The sequence below is a fragment of the Hippoglossus stenolepis genome, chromosome 15 (assembly GCF_022539355.2).
Source record: "Hippoglossus stenolepis isolate QCI-W04-F060 chromosome 15, HSTE1.2, whole genome shotgun sequence".
Taxonomy (NCBI): Eukaryota; Metazoa; Chordata; class Actinopteri; order Pleuronectiformes; family Pleuronectidae; genus Hippoglossus; species Hippoglossus stenolepis.
This window is the reverse complement of record NC_061497.1, coordinates 18640889-18662719: the sequence shown is the minus strand read 5'-3', so window position 1 is coordinate 18662719 and position 21831 is coordinate 18640889. Positions and strand designations below refer to the sequence as shown.

At 42.8% G+C, this 21831-nt stretch overlaps 1 protein-coding gene across 3 annotated transcripts; it reads right to left on the bottom strand.

Annotated features, from left to right (window-relative positions):
• Positions 1-2355: 2355 nt before the first annotated feature.
• On the bottom strand, positions 2356-21831 carry taok1b (TAO kinase 1b). 3 transcript variants are annotated; one of them, XM_035179136.2, is made up of 21 exons: positions 20847-21831; positions 12360-12618; positions 12035-12106; positions 11354-11455; positions 11201-11246; positions 10963-11059; positions 10742-10855; positions 10340-10431; positions 10016-10109; positions 9509-9590; positions 8324-8491; positions 7873-8079; positions 7132-7266; positions 6795-7031; positions 6569-6697; positions 6177-6260; positions 5808-5927; positions 5485-5724; positions 5190-5402; positions 4577-4759; positions 2356-4337 (listed from the first exon to the last, which is right to left on the bottom strand). In XM_035179136.2, exons 2-21 carry the CDS (start codon positions 12489-12491, stop codon positions 3837-3839), a joined length of 3048 nt encoding a protein of 1015 aa, XP_035035027.1. In that variant the 5' UTR covers positions 12492-12618; positions 20847-21831; the 3' UTR covers positions 2356-3836. The 3 variants fall into 3 exon arrangements, with proteins under 3 accessions (XP_035035027.1, XP_035035028.1, XP_047199616.1); XM_035179137.2 differs by lacking the exon at positions 20847-21831 and adding an exon at positions 20137-20800; XM_047343660.1 differs by lacking the exons at positions 10016-10109; positions 10340-10431; positions 10742-10855; ... (4 more) ...; positions 12360-12618; positions 20847-21831 and having other exon boundaries at positions 8324-8435; positions 9509-9569.

Here is a 21831-nt window from a genome sequence, read left to right as displayed (position 1 = left end):
AAAATAACCACAAACTAGAGAATATAAATATAACTAAATATTGAAATTTGGCCCCAGCATATTGATAATGTGAGTAAGGATGATAATAAGTTGCAGAATCTGTACTTTGTCCCACTCCTCCACTTTGTATGTATCAAAACATGATGAATCCACGTTCAGAGCCGCTTTGAGAAAAAAAAGTCAATAAAGAAAAAGGTTTTTAAAGCTTTAAATACTTTTACTTTGTCATTCTCCTCAAATACAAAACGCCATAGGACAACGAAATATTAAAATTACTTTATTACAGATGATTCTTTATCCAGTAGCCCTCTTCCAACAAAAAATAGTAATTACAAACAAAATATTACATTTATCCCCTAAACTTTGTTTCTGAATTTCTTTTATACATTTTAAATCACTTTGTCATCTGTGAGGAATAGCTTTTCTCTTCTGCTATGCAACATTCAGCTTTTTGCACAATCTATACAGTTTAATACAGTTTAATACAGGTCTCTGGACCAGGGAGAATAAAACAGCAAGATCCACCAAATGACAGGAGAGATAAAAGAAATACTGATCAACAGACTGTACAGAAATGACCCTGCCTCCCGCCTACTCTCAGCCAATGGCAGCCGTCCCTCAGCACACTGAGGGGGTGGGGGATCACAGTAGACTCTTTAATCTGGTCAATCACTTGTGCAATCAGTGCAACTGATCCAGTTCAGAGTGACCAAGGTCTAAAGCTAGACTCTGCCCCAACTGCCTCGAAAACACACAACTGGGACTTCTAGTAAACACAAGAGAAATCTAAAAATCTGCCACTGGTTTGGCTGCAGACATCGAATGGAAAATAAAATGACCCTTTCTGGTGTTAAAGGAAATAAAATCTCTACGGAACTGGAAAAATAAAAGTTGTTAAAATATGTTGGGTGCAATGGCATCCTGGCAGAAAAAGTTTTCTGTGCCATTAAAAAAAACCAACAGGATTGTAAATAGTGAGTTCAGGGAGGTAAGATTAAAAAAGGCAAATTCTTTTAAGTGCAGTGTGAAAATGCTTTTTGTAAAACCAGAACAGAAGCAGGAACACATTTCATAAGTCAGACGCTCAAGTTCAAATAATATCAGTGGATCCCACAACACCTAAGAGTAAGTCTTTGTAGATATCAAACAACAGATATATTTTCACTGTCTTGTGCAAGAACTTGTCGGGTTGTGGAGGAAACCAAATATTACAGAACTGAGCAGCTTTTCGGACAATTCTTTATTTTCTATGTCACTGTGACCTCAACCTAGAAACCATGAAGAATCTAAGCAGACAGCTTGAGTCTCTATACTGGGTATTGTAATGTCAGTAAAATATAGCCCATGCTAAATCAAAGGCACACCTAACTAGATTTCAAATGATGTGCAAAATTATCCTCATTCAGCATTAAAAAAAGAAAAGGTTGCCGTTACACTCGAGTCAATCTGACCAAGAGTCCTGTTGTCATTCACAACAGAACATCTGTAACAAGTCTCAGAACTCGTGGCTGCAAGTAAGACAGTGAAAACCCAGCGGCTGTAAAACACTTAAAAACCGCTGGTCTAAAACCACGTCAGTGTGTCCGCATCACAAGTTAAATTGTCTTTGATTTGTCAATTAGGATTTCCATATTTTCAAATTCAAAATATACAATATTAACAGGTTTCCTGTACATTCCACCTCTGAAGATAATATAATGCATAATCTCTGCATTTCACAATAAGACTCCCACCTTTATCTCCATTTCTCTATAATCCTTTTTTTTCATAGATTCATATAATACATATATTTTTTTCTTTTCTTTCACTTGAAGAGCTCTTCTCAAAGACAGGAGCTGGGGGTTGGTTGAAGACCACAATAGGCTCAGGGGGAGGAAACAGAGGAGGAGGAGGGAAGCAGGAGACCGGTGGTCAGAGGCTGACGTTGCGGTCACCAGGGTGAGACAGAGCGGTGTACACCGGGGAAGTTGCAGGGTCATGAGCGGAGATCCCAGCATCACCACCCATGCGCCCACGGATACATTCAGCAGTCACCAACCAGCAGAGCACCAGTGACGCTCCTCCGTGCATTCAGTGTTCATTCGTTTCAATTTGACCCCTTTTTTAAAAGTCAGAAACTTTTTCAGACAAATATTTCAGACAAATGTGATGGACATTAGCCGAAGAGTTGCACAGAAACAAATAATTGTTTGAGCGCGCGTTTGTTTATTTACGACCAACACAGCTATGTGCACCATTTATTTTCACTTAAATGTCCCAATACCACTTTCACAAAATGTGACCCTGTACATGCATTCATCAGTAAAGTGTGCAAAGGATATAACTGGGGCCCGGGAATATAAAAAAACCAAAATTCTATTTCAAGTGAATTTGTGTGTGTAAATGTGTCAGATTCATATTTCCTGTGGGTAAAGGCCTGTGCCAAAGTGCAAGTCATTGTAAAGTCACGACACCTTGTGGTGAAGCTCTACTTGAGGTAGGCAAACAGGCATCGTTCACTTTATCAAAGAAATTCATAGTGCATCGATAAGACGGCGCCAAATTGGAGCAGGCAATTAGGGCATTAAAGTGAGGAGTGAAGAGTGAATGCACAGGTTTGAATCTATTCAGGTAGAGGTTGGGTGCTGCTGAAAAGCCACCCTGTCATGACGGCTGTGTAAGGCTGTAGTATCCCTCAGACTGGGCAGGTGTGAGTGAAGGGCAGAGGCCTGTGGAAACCAAGAGTCGAACCCATAAGGCAGAGCACGAGCACAGGAACTGAGTGCTTCTCTCCTGCAGTCCAGCTGAAGATGCATCTGTTTGGCCTCATAGTTTGAACTGAACCTCCACTGAAATCTCATAAAAAACTTCACAATACGTTGGCATGAGTAGTTACCACAACAATATCTGACTCTGTACCTTTGGCATCTTCGCAGCCCTGCTAGTAAACAACTCCCCACCCAAGGGTGTTCAACCCATGAGACATTCAGGACTGGGTGTGATTTTTAATCTTAGTGAATCAGGTGATTTCACAGGTTACATTTCCACTCGGTGGTAGATACCATCCTCAGTTACATCACTGCACTACATCTTTAAAGTCAGAGATACCCACTGACATCAATCTCTGTTCTGTTCCTTCCATCTCCCTTCTACACCTTTGCAACATGTTCTGAAACTCTGTTCTTTAATCGTCAGTCTCAAGTCCGACCCCTACGTCACCTCCTGCCTTCTCATCTGATCTGCCTGCAACAGTACATGAGCAATAATCTCATAAAACTTTCTCTTATTACGATTTCTGTGCTTTAATCTTGAGCCGTGAGTGGTTTGAAGTAAAAAATATTTAAGTGTTATTAAAAAAAATTGCACACATTGAATGCTAATTTTCCCCTGATGCAACTAATTTTGCTATCACAAAACAGCATATAAAACAGCATACTGCAAACAAACTCCTCCTGATAAACTCCTGCTAGATAATCTGAACTCTACTTTGAGTCTATGGCAACAGAGACTAACATTGCAAATATAAAAACACATAAAATAGCACAGTAGGCTACAGTAAAACACTATTGCACTGTGGGATACTGTATATGGCCTTCAGCCATCTTGGATTAATCTCGAGACTGTTGGGTTTCCACAGACCGCTGCTGGTAGCAGTGCACTGGTGAAAGAGAAGTGGTGATGGGAGCAACTGGGTGGAAGTAAACCCAGTGTCAGTACTGTGCAGTAAGAGTCAGACGTACAGTGGGAAATAAGTGTATGTGAAGCATGTGTGGAGTGTGTCTGTGTACAGTGTTACTTCGGTGTGTCAACGTTAAGACATTGACTGTTTCTCTTTTGTGTGTGTGTGTGTGTGTTGCCTAAGTGTACGACAGATGGGATCCGTTGGAGATCTGAGAGGTGATGCTGGCGCTCCTGCTCATGCCCTGTTCATTCCTTCCCCCTGATGACGTCCTCCTCATAGCCTGCGGGCTGTTCCTCACCCCTCCCGCACCGCCTCCACTCCCCCTCTGACTCCCTCCTCCGGGGTGATGGAGGCTCCAGGGCGGTGGACCCCCAGCCAGCATGGGGTGACCCCAGGGCTGCTGTGAGCTGGAGCTCCCCTGGTGGTGATGACTATGGTGGCCCCCTCCTCCACCTCCTGCAGGCCAGTGGCCTCCCCCCTGAGCCCCCTGGCCTCCTCCACCTCCGCCCCCCCAGCCTCCCTGGGGATCAGAAGCCAGGTTAGTGAGCACCATGTTGCTAAAGCCCAGCCGCATGGACTCAGAGTCAAAAGCCTCGATCTCTCGGGCCTGTCGCTCCAGCAGCGAGCGGATCCGCTCCAGGCGTTCGTTCTGCAGGGCGAGCATTTCCTCCTCAATCTGTGGAGAGAAACAAATAATATCAGCTTGATTTCACAACTTAACAACTCACATTGAAAGTGAATGAGTAAGGGAGTCAAGTCAATTGCCTTTTAGCAGGTTTACCCACGTTTAAAAACCTGCATATACCTGCAAATTTTGGTGTAAGGTTTAAGTAAGGACAGTATGTGAATGTCAACATTAGATTTGTGCGATAACCAACACGAGACGACACGGTGTCCGTCCAGGCCCTTTCTTACTTTCTGCTCCAGCAGAGCCCTCCGCAGAGACACCCTCTGCTCCAGCTCCCTCTTCTCCTTGTCGTGCTGGGCGTCCGTCTGCATCTTGATCTTGCTCTGGTACGCGTTGAGCAGCTCCAGCTCCTGCTGCAGCTGCATCCTCAGAACCTGACACTCCCCCTCTTGAGCTTCATCTAACCGCAGCTGAGGGCAGGGAAACAAAAGACACAGAGAGAAAGAAACTCAATCTTTCTCTGTGAGCACGTGTATTTGGCCAGTGTCAATGAAATCTACTTTTTTTTAAAGGAACAGAGATCCCTTAAATAGCCGAAATTAGAGTATAACTAATTTCCATCCCTCAAAATTGACAATGAAATGTAATCATGCATCAAAATTAGAATCATATACTATTTATTGGCATCCATGTGTTAAATTATACATCATATTTAGATTCTTCTTTCCTGAGATAAATGATAACTTGGGACTATTTTAACAATGCAAACTCCCGATGGCAGCTTTGTGTGAAGACAAATCAGACACTGATTTGTTTGGTGACAGTAACGAAACTCGACTGAAAGGAGACATTTCCATCTTTGTTTCATGAGCCTGTTAGACTTTCTCTTCAGATACTCACAGCCTGCGTGGAGAGCATCTCATTGATGGAGTGGTCGTACTGCTCTGCCAGGATGGCCAGCTTCCTGGTCTGCTCCTCCTTCAGCCTCTTCAGCACAGCCTTGTGGTCAGACTTGGGCGTGGACTCCAGCAGATGATTCCTGAGGGCCTTGTACTGCCGGGTCTGGGTTTTACAAGTGTCTTGGAATTGCTTCTTAATCTGAAGCTCCTTAGACTGAGAAACATATTGACTGTTAAGTGACATGTGTGTCTGTGTGTGGTTTGTCACAGGGTCGGTTTCAAAGTGTTTTTTGTACCTTGAGGCTCTTGGGCTGCTGTCGGACCTCCATGACATGTTTCCGCCTCAGCTCCCTCTCCCTCCTCTTGTTGTATTCCAGCTGGTTTGTGAGCTCGGTCTGGTGCTGGGTACGGATCAGCTCTGCCCGCGCCTTCTGGATCGTCCCCAGATGCCTGAACTCCAGCTCCTGCATCGACTCATGATGCCTGAGCAGCATGGCGTGCTCCAGGTCCTTCTGCGTCTGCCGTTTGTTCAGCTCCTGGAAAAAATAGGAGACAATTCAGGGTGGAGGTGAGACAAGAGCAGGTGATGGCCTGTAGTTGTCTCTGCATGTTGAAGTACCTCTCTGGCCAGATCCTGTTCCACATTGTGTCTGGCGATGAGGACCCTGCGTTTGAACCGACGACACTCCAGCTCCAGGTACTGCCTCTGTCTCCTCAGCAAGTTGGCCTCCTCCTCCGCCTGGTAGTGGACACATGGTCACATGACTATAATGTACAGTATATCTCACAAATCGACTGAAATGGAGACAAGAAAACTTGGCAAGTGAAGTTTTGGGGGACAAATGAGCTAAGCAGGGTCAAACCTGGGTAGTTCTTAGATGAGAGGTACATTTTGTTAACGTTACAGATTCAACTTGTCCATTACCAGGTCTGAGGAAAAATAATTACTTGGTCTTGGAAATGTACGTAAAGTCTGAGAAATCCTCACCTGGAAGTGCTGGATGTTCTCTTTCTGCTTGGAGAGCCACTCTTGCTTCTCTTTCTTTGGAGTCGACTGGTTCTCACTCAGTTCCTGCCACACAAGTGATACTTTGTTTTCTTTCAGTGTATCAGGGTATCATCACTATTGGGTTTAATATCAACATTTAGCAATTCAAGAATGGGTAGTTTGAGCTCTGGCTTCCTCAGCCTGTGTTAAGTGCCTGGATGAAACTCAAAACTTTTATTTCATGAAAACTGGCTTTATGAGAAACTTTCAGGAAAGGGTTTCTTTGGGGTTTGGACAGGTTGTCAGAAAAAACAAGATATCTGGTCATATCACCGTGTGTGCGTGTGCGTGTGCGTGCGTGTGTGCGTGTGTGCGTGCGTGATGTATGTTACCTCTTTGAGCTGCTCCTTGCGTAGTTTATATTCTCGTTTCTGAGACTCCAGAAAGCTGCTGAGCTCTTTCTTCTGCTGCACCTGGATGTGCTGCTGGAACTTCTTCTCATCATTGGCAAATGTCTTCAGCTAAACCAAACATGGACAATGAGTAAAAACAAATTACACTCTTTTCATTTTTAGATTAATATTTTGTGTGTGTGGGTATTTTTCTTAATTTGCTGACATCTTTCTCGAGGGCCGTCTGGTGTTTTTTGAGCAGCTTCTCCATCTCTTGGGTGAAGTTGCTCCTCTGACTCTCCAGCTCTTTGTCCAGCCTCAGACGGTGCTCATCCATCTCTCCCTTCAGCTTGTTCTCCAGACCCATCAGGTGCTTCTGATGTTGCCGTCTCATTCGTTTGTATCCTGACATCTGCTCCCGTAGCTCAGAGTCCTGCTCGTGTTCCTGCATCTCTCGAGTCACCTACAAGATACACGCCAGAGAGAATCAGTAAGGTCCGGATTATTTAAAAAGGTGTGTTGGTATAACAGAGATGATGAAGGAGTAGTAAGTGTGTTCTCACAAGTGACGCTGTGCGTATGGTGGCAAAATGCTCTCTGTTGCGGTAGTGCTTCCTTGGGACCTGAGCTGGTGTTGCCTGGGGCTCAGTGGGTTGACTGCTGGGTTCCTGCTCCCCAGAGAAGCTCTCCTCTTCTTCCTGGAGACATGAGGCAGCACTATTAACAAATTACTCTGTCACAGTAATTAACAGTACACATACAAAAAAAAAGAAGCATTGGGAGCATGAGGAAAATCTGGGACAGAGCGAGAATAAGACAAACAGAAACGATCAAGGTGCTACACAAACATCACGGCAGTGAAGTGCGATGTCTCACTCTGAATCCATTCACCTGGCTGCTGTAAGAAACTCCCCACTCACCCACTTGATGACACATCTACCCTTTTTTTGCATTCATCCATCCAATATTTATTTAGTATGATAAAGAATAATAGACCAATTAATCATAGGGATGCTCTAGCAATGTTCTATTGCACTTCCATAAAGTAAAGGGATGGGTAGAGACAGATTGCCCTGGACCTTCTCTGAATGGTACTGAATCTTTCAAACTTGTGCCCAATTTGCAGGGTTTCAGCTTTAAGGGCAAGGTCACACATGAGTATTTGCTTTGCCACAGGAAGCAAATATTTCACTCGCACAGATAGAAAGTGAACAGGAGGGAGTCATTTTCTCAGACTAGACAAAGTGCCCCTTTTTTTGTCAGAATTCCTCTAAATAGTTGAGTGTCTGAGTCACTTTACCCACCGGTTTGATGTGGATGACAGAGCTATTGGACATGACTGTGTGGTCCCCCTCCATCAGGTCCAGCTCGCTGTGGCTGTCCTGGGCCGCTTCATTCAGGCTGTTGACGGAGCTGCTCTGGGAGCTGGCGCTGATGGACATACTGGGGATGGACTGATTACTGCCGACGCTGTTCACTGTTCCTGTTCGACCTCCACCAGGCTCCAGCTCCTTGGGACAGAGTGGAAAGAGCACACACACACACACACAGACAGAGAGCAGAGAGACAGAGAGAGAGAGAGAGAGAGAGAGAGAGAGAGAGAGAGAGAGAGGAAAGACGAGAAAGGGACACAGAGAGACATGCATACAAACCAATGCATGCCAAATTATTTTCTCTTCATGGTTGTTTTCTGTCCCACACAAATTTTCTTTGTATTCAAGCATCATTATTTTAACATGCAACACACACACACACCTCATCTCCATCCTGAGGCTCTGCAGCGGGTCCGTTGTGAGCCTCCTGAAGGAGGATCTTCTTCATCTTGCGGTACTGCAGGTTGTCCAGCTCTCGCACGGCATCCTTGGTCCTTTGAATAAGATCCATTAGCACAGAGTCTGGACGTTCACGCTGCAGAAATGCATGCTGCAGTGGAAGGTAGCAGGAAGGAAAAGACGGAACATCATTGAACAGAGAAGTCACAGAAGAAAAAGAAGGATAACAGGAATGAAATACAAGTTTTTCACACTGAAACTTTGTGTTTAACAGCGTAAATAGGCGTGAAAGTTTGTGCACTTATTTATTATGTAAAGTGTAATAGCTGTTTTTTCTTCAGGACGTGTAAGATGTAACTCTGGCTAGAGAGCGAGGTGAGAGAGCTTTTCAGTTTCCGGCGCATTTGTGACCTCAAACGTGACGTGAGAGGGAAATAAAAACAGAAAAAGGCTAACTCTTCTACTGGCAGTGAGAAAGGAGTCAATTAGTGGGTTTACCAGCGGGTTTACCAGCGGGTTTACCAGCGGGTGCCCTGCCTATACTCGCTAATTTTGGTGTAAATGAGATACCCAAAGAAAAAGAAGCAGATCATGTATGGCCACTGTCAAAGTTAGTTATTAGGAACTAAAATATGACAGGAAATCCCATAGCTATTGTAATGACCTGCAGCCCATTAAGAAACATTAACACTGTCTTCCTGTACTTTGTAGTAAAGTAAAGTAAAGTTGGACCAGTAGTTCTGCTGAAGAAGATCAATTAGACAATAAGTTAAAAAAGAAGATTGTAAGAGTTTGAATTTTTCAAGCAAAGACTGTTTTTAACTTAACATTTAACAAAGAAAGACACACTATAGTGCTTACAGTACCCCAAGGACGACTTCCATTAGCAACAGTGAATCCATTAGTGAGCTAAGTGACAGCTGCTCAATTACTTAACAGTGGGTGGAGAAGTCGCATCTCTTCAGTAATTACATGTTCTTTCTACAAAACCGAGCCGTGTGTGTGTGTTTGTCCATGTTGTGGATGTGTGTGAATCTGGAAACAGGGGATTAGTGAATCAAAATAGAAGCTTATTGAGGACAGAACTGAGTGCAAACGTCAGATTTATCGCAGGAGGGCCTGTCATCAGGTTTATGTGTGGCAGTGCACAGTACGGGCATGAACTTACACCCAGCATGTCGTCAGAGTGCGGCCGGTCCTGGGGGATTTTCTGAAGGCAAGAATCGATAAAGTTTCTGAAGTAATCCGTCCTGAAACAAAGACGACAGGACAGAGGGTCAAACCACAACAAGACACTGACACCGATCGTCCTAACAAAAGTCAACACAATAGGTTCAGGTGCAAAACATACAACGTAAATACAATACAGCCCAATTTAAAACTGAAGCAAAGCATTTCATAGCATGTTTGTATTTTTTAATGGTTTAATTTAATTATATCACATTTCATTTGTTCTCTTTGCTCGTCATTTTTCATTGCCCACAAATTAAAGGATCAACCCAGAGTTTTTGTACGATCAGTAGTAAATCATGTTTTCTTAGAACTTACATAGAAACAAAATAATTTTCACAGGTAATGCAAGTTCATTAAGTAAGCAGTCAAAATCAATTCACAGAGACGTGCAACTTTGCTAATCTATGCTATTTATTTTCATTGTGTGTTTGTGGCAACTTACCATTCACTAGACATTAGTGTGGGACTCTCATTCTGCGCTATGTGGTATAAGGCACTCATTGCATTCATGTTAAACAAGGGAGGCTTCCTCTCCGCTGGAACAGAAAACACAAAGTCAGGACTTATTTCTTCTTATTAAATCAATAGTATGACAACCAGAGAAGCATAATATAGGCTCTTTGTATACAAATCATTTTACCAGTGATAGCAAACTGTGTTTAAAAAGAATGGAAGGGCTATATTTTATTTTATATTAAATATTCTATAATATACTGCAGTTTCATCCTTATACATAAAATAAACACAAACATACACTGTTACCTACCTAATTCTATACAGGTGATCCCCAAGGACCAGACATCCACCTTCCCATCATACTGGCCCTCATCCATGGCGAGAATCACCTCAGGGGCCATCCTGGAAGAAGAAGTGGAGCAGAAAGATAAAGTTGTGGAAAAAAGGGAAAGCTTAATTTACTATAATCGTCCAAAGTTCATCAGCAGCATGAATAAGATTTTAAAAAGCAGGTCCTCCCTCCTGAAGACGATATCTCTATCCTGAGCAAAGCCTTCAAACACTACAGCAGGCAGCTCTTTACTTGTGTGCGAGTATGCAAATAGAGGTAAATACCATTTAAAGTGAAATCCATTTCAATAATCAATACTTCTTTAAGCAGACTGTCAATCACAGACGGCTTCTGGAGTCAACATTCTACACATTCACTTACCAATATGGCGTTCCCACAAAGGAGTTGGCAGGCGAGGCGATGGAGGCCGAGCCAAAGTCGGCCAGCTTGACCAGCCCCGGTTCAGTCAGCAGGATGTTACCTGCCTTCACGTCCCTGAGCGACAGAGAAACAAGAAGAAACGTGTTCAGATGATGGGGTGTGTGGGGGGGGATATATATTGTTTACAGACAGTTCTGCAAAGATTTAAAAAACTGCCTCACCTGTGGATCATATTGTGGGAATGAAGGTAGGCCAGCCCCTGCAGAGCACCATGTGTAATGGCAGCGATCTCTACTTCTTGTAGAGGTTTTTTATGAACTGTAGGAGGAAAAAAAAGACTTGGAACGCCAGCTGATGAGGACACATCAAAGACTACTTTCTTTTCTTTGAGCTCAAAAAGACAAGACAGATCAAAACCTCATCTCTTGGGAAAAACTGAACCACAGAACACCTACTCACCTTCTAACAGATCAGAGGCTGAGCCGAGACAATACTCCATCACCAGCTGGAGACAACAGATGAGGTTATGAATAACAGCGAATAGACAAATACAAACCCATATATTTGAATGAGATGATGTTTCAATCCTGTGCGTGTAGTCAGGTGATTTACCCATGCTGTGTGCTCACGGAGGTAGCATCCTTTGTACTCTATACTATTGGGGTGCCGGATCCTCTGGAGAAACTTCACCTCCTTTATTATGTCCTGCCATTTCTGTTGGGGAAAGCAGCGACTTCAAAACAAAACATGCAATGCCTTGATTCTCGTCACAGATTATGTGTAATCTGATTATAGCTAATCTGAAATCAGGAGCTGTATCTAGGTGAAAGTGAAAGTGAGCGCACAGGAGCGACCTTGTTGTATGTTTAAAGGATTTTAAATCAGAATTACAATGATACCCCACTTTAACAGTGTGGTCCAGCAGCTCTTGAAAAAACCTTGATGAAGCACAGAAACAGGCAGTTTTTGTTAATGGTTGTCATGTTAGGATTTTTACAGTTTGACAAGAAGAGGGTTTGACGATATCAGCATTTATTATTTATTGCTTACATTAAGTATTTAAAATGTATATATCAAAAACTTGTATTGTTAGTTTGTGGTAGAGGAAGTAGAAGACAAAGAGCAGCTGTATTGACCTGAGTTGTATTAAAGTGCACAAACATTATTCACAATTATTCAGTGGAGAATATTTCCTGAAACGTGTAGAAAGGTTTATTGTCAAAGTCTGAACTATCGTAGATTATTAATTATACTATCACATATATATAAATATTATTATCATTCTTGTCTCACCTCAATAGACTGTTTGCCATTGTAGGACATCTTTTTGATTGCCACCACCTCATTAGTGCGTACATCCCGTGCCTGGCAAACACAAAGGACAGTCAGGACACATTTTTAACAGAACATACAGGACTTCTAATGCTCTGTACATTTTCTGTAATCATGGACCATGGACTCAAATATACAAGTTGTATGTGATTCAGTTGCTTTCTCAAAAAGCCTTGAGCTACTGTTTTAATCACAGAAATGTATACAGTAACATAAGGAACAAAATTGACTGAGATCTGATCTGAGATACTTTTATATAGTTAGTGCAAAGATGTAGTTGACGTACAAAGTAGACGGCGCCAAAGCTGCCATGGCCAATCTCTCTGAGGTCTGAGAAAAGCTTCTCTGGGTCTTCTTTGAAAAAAAGATCAGACACCTCCGGATCCTTCAGGCTCCCTGCCCTTACAGAGGAGGGCATCCTGGTTAATGTAGTCCCTTATCGCCCACTCGAAGGGGGTGGGACTATCTGGGTGCTGAGCTACGCCAAAGCAGCTGAAGATTCATCTGCAGTAATGGATGGGCCTGAGGAATCAGCACATGGGCGCCTAGATGGACAGAAGGGGTGAGGGGGAGCGGAGGCAAAGAGAGAAAGACAGAGGCGTTAGCAAGGACAAGATAAAACTCTCATGCAGGTTTGAGGAAACTACATCAGCGAATGGTAGATGCCACATTTTTTAAAGTCTGCTCTCCATCCATACAAACTACAACACAAAGACACACTACACAAGGTGTAAAACCAAAATGCTTTGATTAGGTGTGCAACAGCTCTCCAAATCCAGAGTTCAGTTCAGACTTCCATTTTTGAGCCACAGTTCAGTTCAACTGAATTTCAGTGTTATTATCAATCCTTGAGCTAATTAATCCAACCTGATCACTCCATCGTAACTGGGCCACAATAATCATGTGACAAATGCAGTTGGAAGACAATACAATAGGTGTGATATAACTTTATAGCCCTAACTTGAAATAGAATTATGCATGTGTGATTGAGATGTGTTGTTGTGTAAACTGTGAAATGAAAAATGAATTGTTGAGCTTGACAGGCTGCAGCTGAGGCAGCAGGACGGGGTATTGTGGCTGTTCTGTTTCACAAAGCCTTGGGAAAAAAGGTTTGTACCTTTCTTTGTATCTTTAACAATTGTGAAAACACACGTGGGCTTGAGGCATCATTAAAATATCATACCGCATACGACAACACACTGGCTGAAGTGACATACAAAGTTTCTCCAGAAAGATTAGAGGCTCCACATGTAAACACGGTGACTAAAGCCACTGGTCGCACCATCAAATGCTGACCCCAATATAATCCACTAACTGCAGAGTCATCATGAGTGTATCAGTTCAGTTCAGATCGCTTCAGCAATTATTGCAGATCTGTAAGTGACTGGAATACTGGGCAATGCAAATATCCCGGCTCAGAGATTGATTTCATGTCTGGTGCTATGAGGAGGCCGACAGTAATGAGGGGTGAACTGCATCAGAAGATCAATTAAAGGACCCGAGGTCAAATTTGACTGTGTACTCTAAACTGGATGCATCAATTGTGCCCTTGTTAATTCATGTAATGTGCATATAAGATTAATACTGTGTTTTAATGCTGAGTGTGTGTCAAAGCATATTGTATAATCTGCATCTATACAGCAAATTCTTCGAGTGTGTAGGTGTGTTTCAGAATTTCATCACAAAAACGAAACTGGCTTATATAACGTTTCATGCAAATGAGCAGTATCTGTCAACATCCTGTATTGTACAGGTAAAGGCTCAGTTATGCTCAAAGTTTGACATACGGAAAACGGACAACAACTTCTGTCAGTACTCTGCTTTCATTACATCCATATTTGTCTTATGAAAGCTTACAGAAATGGACGATACAGAGCAGTGCCACCAGAAATCATGGGAGCAGTGCACCCAATAGTTCAGGCGAGATGACCATTGGACATGAGAAAGAAATTTCAACAATGACAGAACTTTTTGAGGGGACTTTGCAAGTAGGGATGAAACTACAGGCATTTACAACGTGGCCACTTTTGCATCCTCTATAATGAGGAACTTTATCACAACAGCGACCATTGCCGTGTTTGTTGTTGTCAGAAACAAATTGTTGTCAATTTTCTGAATCAGCTTTTCAAAGTAAAATACAGAAAAAAGCTGGAGGTTGTGATTTTTTGTTATATGCAAAGGTTTAGACAGCCCTGAGTTACTTCCAGATTCTGTTGAGTACAAAAGAGAAAAGTAAATACAAGCCCTGCAGCAAGGAGACATTTAAGAATGAGCATTTCTTCAAATGTTAATACACTTCTACTTTTTTCCATGAACTTTAAAAAAATACCAACTGTTTAGCATGTGGGTGGGAATATTATGATTGTGTGGCAGCCAGTGGCACAGGAAACATTGCACAGAGAGAGAAAGAAGAATGGATTAATCTCTCAGTAAATCCTGGATGAAATATGTTCTACAGCAAGTCAATAAACCGAAAAGAAGATATGATGAGCCAGAGCAGAACTCAAAATCCACCATGAACCATTTCTTCAGGAAACACAAGCCAAAGCTTTTAGACTGACCCTCACAGTCGCCCTGACCTAAACATCAGTAAAGATCGGTGTGTAGATATTAAATATGCAATGTGTGTGATACACGGTCTAAAAATATAGAAGAACTTGAAGAGATCTGCAGGAAGAGAACCAACAAAAGAAAGACTTACAGAGAGCGTTTGAAAACTGTGCCAAATCTGCCAAAAAGGGGGTTACCAAATACTGACTGAGGAGGGCGTACAAACTCTTGCATATGCAACAATCTTTACAGAACATATAAAACCAAAACTTCAGATCTCGTGCCTGACACGAGATCTGAAGTTCAATCAAAAACCTACCAATTAAAGAATCAGTCCGCCCTGTTTTAACCTCATCTCCATGTTTTGTCTTCAGCCAACATGAAACGAAGCACAACCCTTTCCATACCCAGATACCACAGGGATATCATTACGGACATGCTCAGAGGGTAAACTGCTACTTTCCTCCTTTCAGCTTATCTTTGTGTTGGCAGCACCGTGAACCGAACCTATAGTTATCAGCACAGGCCGGCAGCCTGTGGCACCGCTACCACACAGGCTGGCTTAATGTCACAAGGTTCGTCCTGGTGAAAACGCGATCCAGCTGACTACGAATAAAACAAGCATGAAACTCTTATGATGAAACACAAAGCCCCCAAGGACAACACATATCTGGGAACAAACTGAAGTAACACAGACAACCACAGTCTTTTTATGTTGGATACTAGTGAACAGAGAATCATTCAGATTTTGTCTAATTTTGTCCAAATACATGCAGCATTACAAGCTAAGCATTATAAGACAGATAGCCTTTTAAAACCTTCATTTTTAAAAGGCTGTATGAAGCTTTCAGCAATCGAGCCAGGTCAAACACTGAATATTCAGGTGTAGGGGTCTTTCTGCTCCGCAAAAACAATTGTGTACAAAAACAAATCACACATGAAATATTCCAACTGAAAATCAAAGCATAATCAGCATTTCCCACATTTTCCCACAGTAGCTCTGCAATACAAGTACACAGAGGTGCTGTATGTTTCACATCCGTGCCTTAAGGTTAGAATAACTGCTTCTAAAAGTTCAAATGTATTCAAGCTATAAGATAAATTGTTAATACAGAAAACCCCTCTCTGCCTTTATATGTGCGTCTGTGAGAGAGACTTGAGTTGAAATAATTTGTGTGATGTTTGTGTGAAAAGCAGAAAGGCTTACAAGTAAAACACCAACATTCTTTCCACCCAAATCAGCAGAATAACAGAAAAAAACATGTTCAACATTCTCTGTTGTCTTGAAGCTCTCTGAACTGTAAAGATGTTTTCCATCTACCATGTGATAATACTTCCTCATGAACACTCAGCCTGATTCAGCACACACTGATTATGAGTGTACAATCACAAGGTAGCTTGCAAACAAGCAAACTATTATTTACAAGCTGTTTCTGTTCCTGTCGGTTACTAGATTCATTTTTTAATAGTTGCTTGTTTGCAAAAGTAATGTTTTCCTGATGCATCTCAGAAAACTGAATTGTTAAGACTCTAGTGATATAATTTAATAGCATGAATTGTTATTACAAACCTCTTTATATTTTATCATTGATACATTGGGACACCTGATCAGATAAATATTTTAAATAACTTTATAATGTAGCTTGAACAGTATATGTATTTTAAATAATGTTGAGCTATTCCTGGTTCGTAAATAAAGAATTCCACATTAACCTTGCTCACAAAAGGCTCAAGGCTCCGGCTACACCTGAGAGCAACCAATGCTTTGTCATATTTTGGATATTTTTCTTGTCATCTGTCAAAACTTTGACCATCTTTTGCTTTACACATATACATTGCTTTGCACAAGTTTAGTTTGACTCATGAGTTGTACTGACCGACACCCTCACAAGGAAACCCAACACTCTGGGAAGCAACACATTATACAACAACCAAAAAAAGAGCCACCCTAAATCTCTTGTGTGTGTTACATTTACAATATAACATATACAAGTGTAAGTAACAAAGGGTACATAGGTACTGCAGTTTTCAAATTTTGTAATGGATTCATTAGCTGAACATTTTCATTGCTCAGAATAAGGTCAAAACAAAAAACATTACTGTAAAGTTAAACAAACATCTTGTCACTTAATATCAGTGGAGCGTTACCTGCACTTCATTATTTTACATCTAGAAGAAATAAACTATTCGACTTGGCTTGTGTTGGGCTATTTGTACAGTTCCAACAGACTAGATAATACAGTGTAATACAAATGTAATTATGTTAATATCCATATTTCTCTGTTTCTCTCCCCCATACACAGACAATCCGAGCACAACACACTTAGTCACAAGACTGAATCTGGAAGAGACAGACTCGTCCGCAAGACATGCGTGCGCACGCTTTATCACAAAGAACAGTGTGTTCAAGAAATGCAACCAAAGTTGTTTTGCTTTACTGCTTGAGAAAATGGATTCTCTCTTGATGTATTATGTGAATTGATTTCCTGCGCACAGTAAAAATCACCAAGAAGCCTAATGAAGAGGGAACCAATACACAAAGCTAAGTAGCGAAGGGTGTAACGGAGAGAAAGAAAGAGAGAAATGGAGGGGGATAATAAATAATCTAATACTTTATTGATCCCCACAGTGAAACTCTCTCAGCTGCAGAGCACAGGGTCATCTACAGAGGAGCAACCCTGGAGCAATTCTTCCGTCTGCTGCTTTATCAAAAGAGAAAGAGAGAATTTCTGCTAATTAAAACCTAGAGAACCAAACATCCGTTCATCCTTTATATTGGTTTTTTTCCATTTCTGCTGTTTACAACGTATAACATACTGCAAATACAGTTACCAGCTTTTATCAGACTACAATGCAACACTTTTGGATTTAACTGCCGATTGTGTTAGTTCAGCTCGCTCCGATTGCATTGATCACTTTCAACACTGGGTTAAACAGAAGCCTACAATTAGAAATGTTGTCATTCCTCCAAAAACCGCGAAGATCTGCCGACCACCAAAATAAACAGATTGTCAGATTGATTCAAGCCCCACACATCCATGGTACACCTCTGCAGTTAGCTTCTGTTATTTTGGTGATTACAAAGAGTGAAACCCGTCGGATGGTTTTGTTGCACCTGTTCGTTGTTGCGGGATAATTTACACTGTTGTGATTCTTTTAGGGACATGGAGTTCACGTCAGTAGAGCTTCAACTTTAAATGTCAATCTGAGACGAAACCTCATCAACCACGATATACTAAATCGCCTTTAAACTGTTTTTATAGAACTGTGGGAACTCAGGTGTCATATTAATTTACACACAAGCACACACACACATATACTTTCATGCATATAGTTTCAAAATGTCCTTCAGACAGATGCTAAATGCTGTATTGCTAAATAATTTAAGTAGGACTGCACTTAGCTGACACATCTTATTAAATGATCCTGTATCAGCCAGATGTAACTGGTCCACATGAAATCCTTCTCTTTCACTTAGCTACAACATTTTAACAATGACTCTTTATAACAACAATTTAGTTAAAATGTTCACATGCCAAAAAGAAGAATCTCCTCTTGCATGTCCCGTAATTTTCCCTTATCAGGTTCAGGGAGGTGTACAGATTTTAAACTGACAAAGAAAAACACTGGACTAGTAAATGATCTGTGTTTGAATCAGACAGAGTTTAGGCATTAGGTTCATTCTAGGCAGTGAAAAATAGGTTAGGTGTTCAGAAACAATGCTAATTTGTGACCTACATGTGCGCTGTTGTTCAAATAGCTCACGCGCTGTGTGTAGATGGAGATAGAAGATGGAGGGTGGGGTGTCCATGCTCCTGCTTCCCAGACTGATTACAGATTGTGGCTTTCACTGAGTGGAGGAAGTGAAAGCTCTCTGGCTGCCCAATGTCAACAACAACTCATCCCGAGTTGTAGTGCTACAGAGATGATGTGAGCAGAGTGACCAAGCACTAAGAGGATTTGATCCATCCCTTTCCTCTCGCCGAGCTCCACTTACACTTTGTTTTTATCCGTGTTGGGATAAATGTCATGAGCATCGACAGCATAGTTTCTTCTGAACGAGAAGCACTTGGGTAAAAAGACAATTCCCTGGGCCACCACCCTCAACACCATGACATACAAAAGAATCCAGTCATCTCTGACCTTAGCACTACTGGACTTCACACTGAATCTTATTGACGGCTTAAATCTTGAACTGTTCTCCACAAATGTGTAATGTGATGAAGATTGAGTGATTGAAAAGTTAATTCTCACCCATCCATATCTAAAAATCTGGCAAACCATTAATATTAATATATTTTAATTGTTTCAACAGTGTGCGTCCTCTCTCGTCACTTAAAATACATTTTGGATGTGCCTAACCTCTGCCTTTTCGTTCTTATTCGTAGTCTGACTCATCATATAAGCTTCTGGTTTCCAATTGTTCAGCAGCCAAACTTTATTATTTCAAACTGCTATGTCGCTACTGTCTGTCAGGTTGGTCAACACAGTGAACACCTGAGGATCAATGTCACTTTATAAGCCCTGAGGTTTGTCAGCTAAAAAAAAAAAAAAAGAGCTTAATTGTAAGCAAGACATTCAAGAAACTAAAGTACAAAAAGTACATTACATATTTCATAACAATAACAAATTCAGTTGTGGTGGCGATGGTGGATGATATTGTGGAACCGGGTCTTGTTCTGCAGAGGCTGACTGTTACCGACTGACTGGGTCTAGACTTAAGCAAACAGGGAAGGCTTTGCTCCAGTGTCGAATCCATTTTTCCTGGGAGACACTTAAAGCCATTATGCAGCGTGACCATATTCAGCACCCCCTGATATAACACTGACACACACCAAAAACCTCACAACTTTGCAAAGGCTTCTCCTGCATAGGGACGTTCACATGCAAAGGCAGCTACGCAACTCTCATCATCGGCCAGCAGCAAGACCTTGAAAGTAAACAAGGGGAGATGATCCTTCTTGTGAATGGGCCTTCTTGTGTTCTGACAGAAAAATAAATGAACAAATGTCAGACGAGCACAGGTTACACAGAACACAGGAAGGCAGGGATGGGCATCCGAGCAGAGATCCGTGATGAGAGAGGATGAGGACAAGTTGTACCTGCTTTTCAGCCGAGGTGCACGGACACCCTGTTCATCAGGGTGTAAAGACAACAACAAAGACAGCTGGGTTTGCTCACACTGCAGCTATTATAGGTGGCACATGAAACAAAAACCATATCCAAGTGTGTGTTTGTGTGTGTGTGTAGATCAGCCATGAAGCCACGGAGCACCAGACCTGCTGGATCCCCACCAACAGGAGCTCGGTGTCTCCACGCTAAACTTGATGTCACAACACGGACGACGAGCGTGGCTTCACCATACCGGAGGTGCTGCGTTCAATCCCCGTGTCGACGACCCACTGTCATGCACAAAATCGTGGTCACAGATAATCCCAGCAGGAGAGGAGCTGGTGGAGCGATGGGCAGTGTTACGCAATGTCAACAGTGAAAACGGCAGGAATGCGACTCACGTCAGTGCACAACAACAGCGGCCGATGGACGCGACCTCTGCAAGGATCACTCGATGCTGAGTGTCTGTCTCCTGGAGGAGAAGCTGCCTGTAAACACGGTGCCACAACGTGTGCGAGCCACAGACGCACAACATGTCACCTCCCGTCCACCTCATGCAGACAGTGTGCGAGCCGTGATGCTGCTGGTAGATGGGGAAACTTCCCAAAATACAAAATCTGACAACCCCACAGCCCAGCTTCACTTTACGCACAGCCACGGTGTGCAACAACACAAACGAGGGAGTGGCACCGCTTGCTACTATAGTTGCATAAAGCGGATTAGCAAGCTAACCTAGCTAGCTAACGCTGCTCAAGGTAAAGCAGTCTGTTCGCATTGTTTACAACAAACCAAACCAGCGACCACTTAGCTCGCTAGCCCCCCCTGCTACAGCCCCTGCTCGTGTTTTACACTGACATGCAACACAACACACCTCCGTGCCGACCAGGATGTGACAGAAGTTGCACAGACACACAAAAACCTGACAATGTGACACAACGCACAAGTTGTGACAGCAACTGTCAGGTTAGCTGGCGAGTGGAAACCGACCTGGCGATCTAGCTAGCTCCCCGGCTAACCTGCGTTGAAATGGAGCTTAACCGCAGCACAGAACACACGTTAACACGTCCAAACGGCTGGGTTAGCATGAAGCTAAAGCGGGCGAGCGACTCACCTCGTCCAGAAAGGAGTCCTCGCGGGTCGGGGACAGGGGTGTTGGCGGCTGGAGGCTCCGGTCGACGCGGCAGAGCAAAGCGACTGACGCCACACAACAAAAAAAAAAAAATCACAGACGAGGCGACGCAGTCCAGAGGAATCAAAGTGGGGCTAGCTTACACGTTAGCAGTTGCTAATTCGCTAATCTAACAACACAGTCGCCTTCCCAGCACACACGCTCCGTTTTGCTAATTTGTTCGTTTTAGCAACAGCCGATTTTGTCATTTATAGTAGCCGGTGGCAATAATAATTCAACGCGATGCTAGCTAGCCGGGCTAACGACTGTCAGGCGTCTGCCGCTGTCACAACGGGCTAGCAGACAAGCAAGCAAGGGCTATTGGCCAACTAGCTAGCTGCTAATGTTAGGCGTTAGCTAGCAAAGTTTCTCCCCTTTCGGTAGGCAGTCCCCTAACAAAAAATGGCGGCGGTGGAGAATCGCCTCCCTGGAACCCGAGGAGCGGATGAACCGACAGACACGGAGCTGTGCGGAGAGAGGAGAGTGGGAGAACACGTGTGACAGTTTCTGGGGGAGAGTGTTGTTGATGCTGTGCAGCCTGCAGGGAAACTGAGCCCCGTCCGCTCGCTGTCTAATCTGTGAGTCTGCTCCTGCTGCTGCTGCTGCACAAGCCTGCACCTGCAAGCATGTGCTGAGGATGCTGGGAGCCGTGCACACACAATGACTGTAAACACAACATCAGTCCTGGTCCATTCTTGTCCCACAGCAGGGGACAACCATCCTTTCCCCCAGTGTGTGTCTGTCTGTGTATGTGTGTGTGTTTGGCCTTCTTGCACATTTTCAGTCACTGAGCTCCTAACCTGATTAACAGTTTCAGTCCTGATCTGGCTTCCTCTATAAATAACCAGTCGTTCACTCATGTCAGTGTTAAAAACTGTTTTGTGCACCATCAGAGAGCAGTTGTGGATTGTCTCAAGATGTCAGAAAA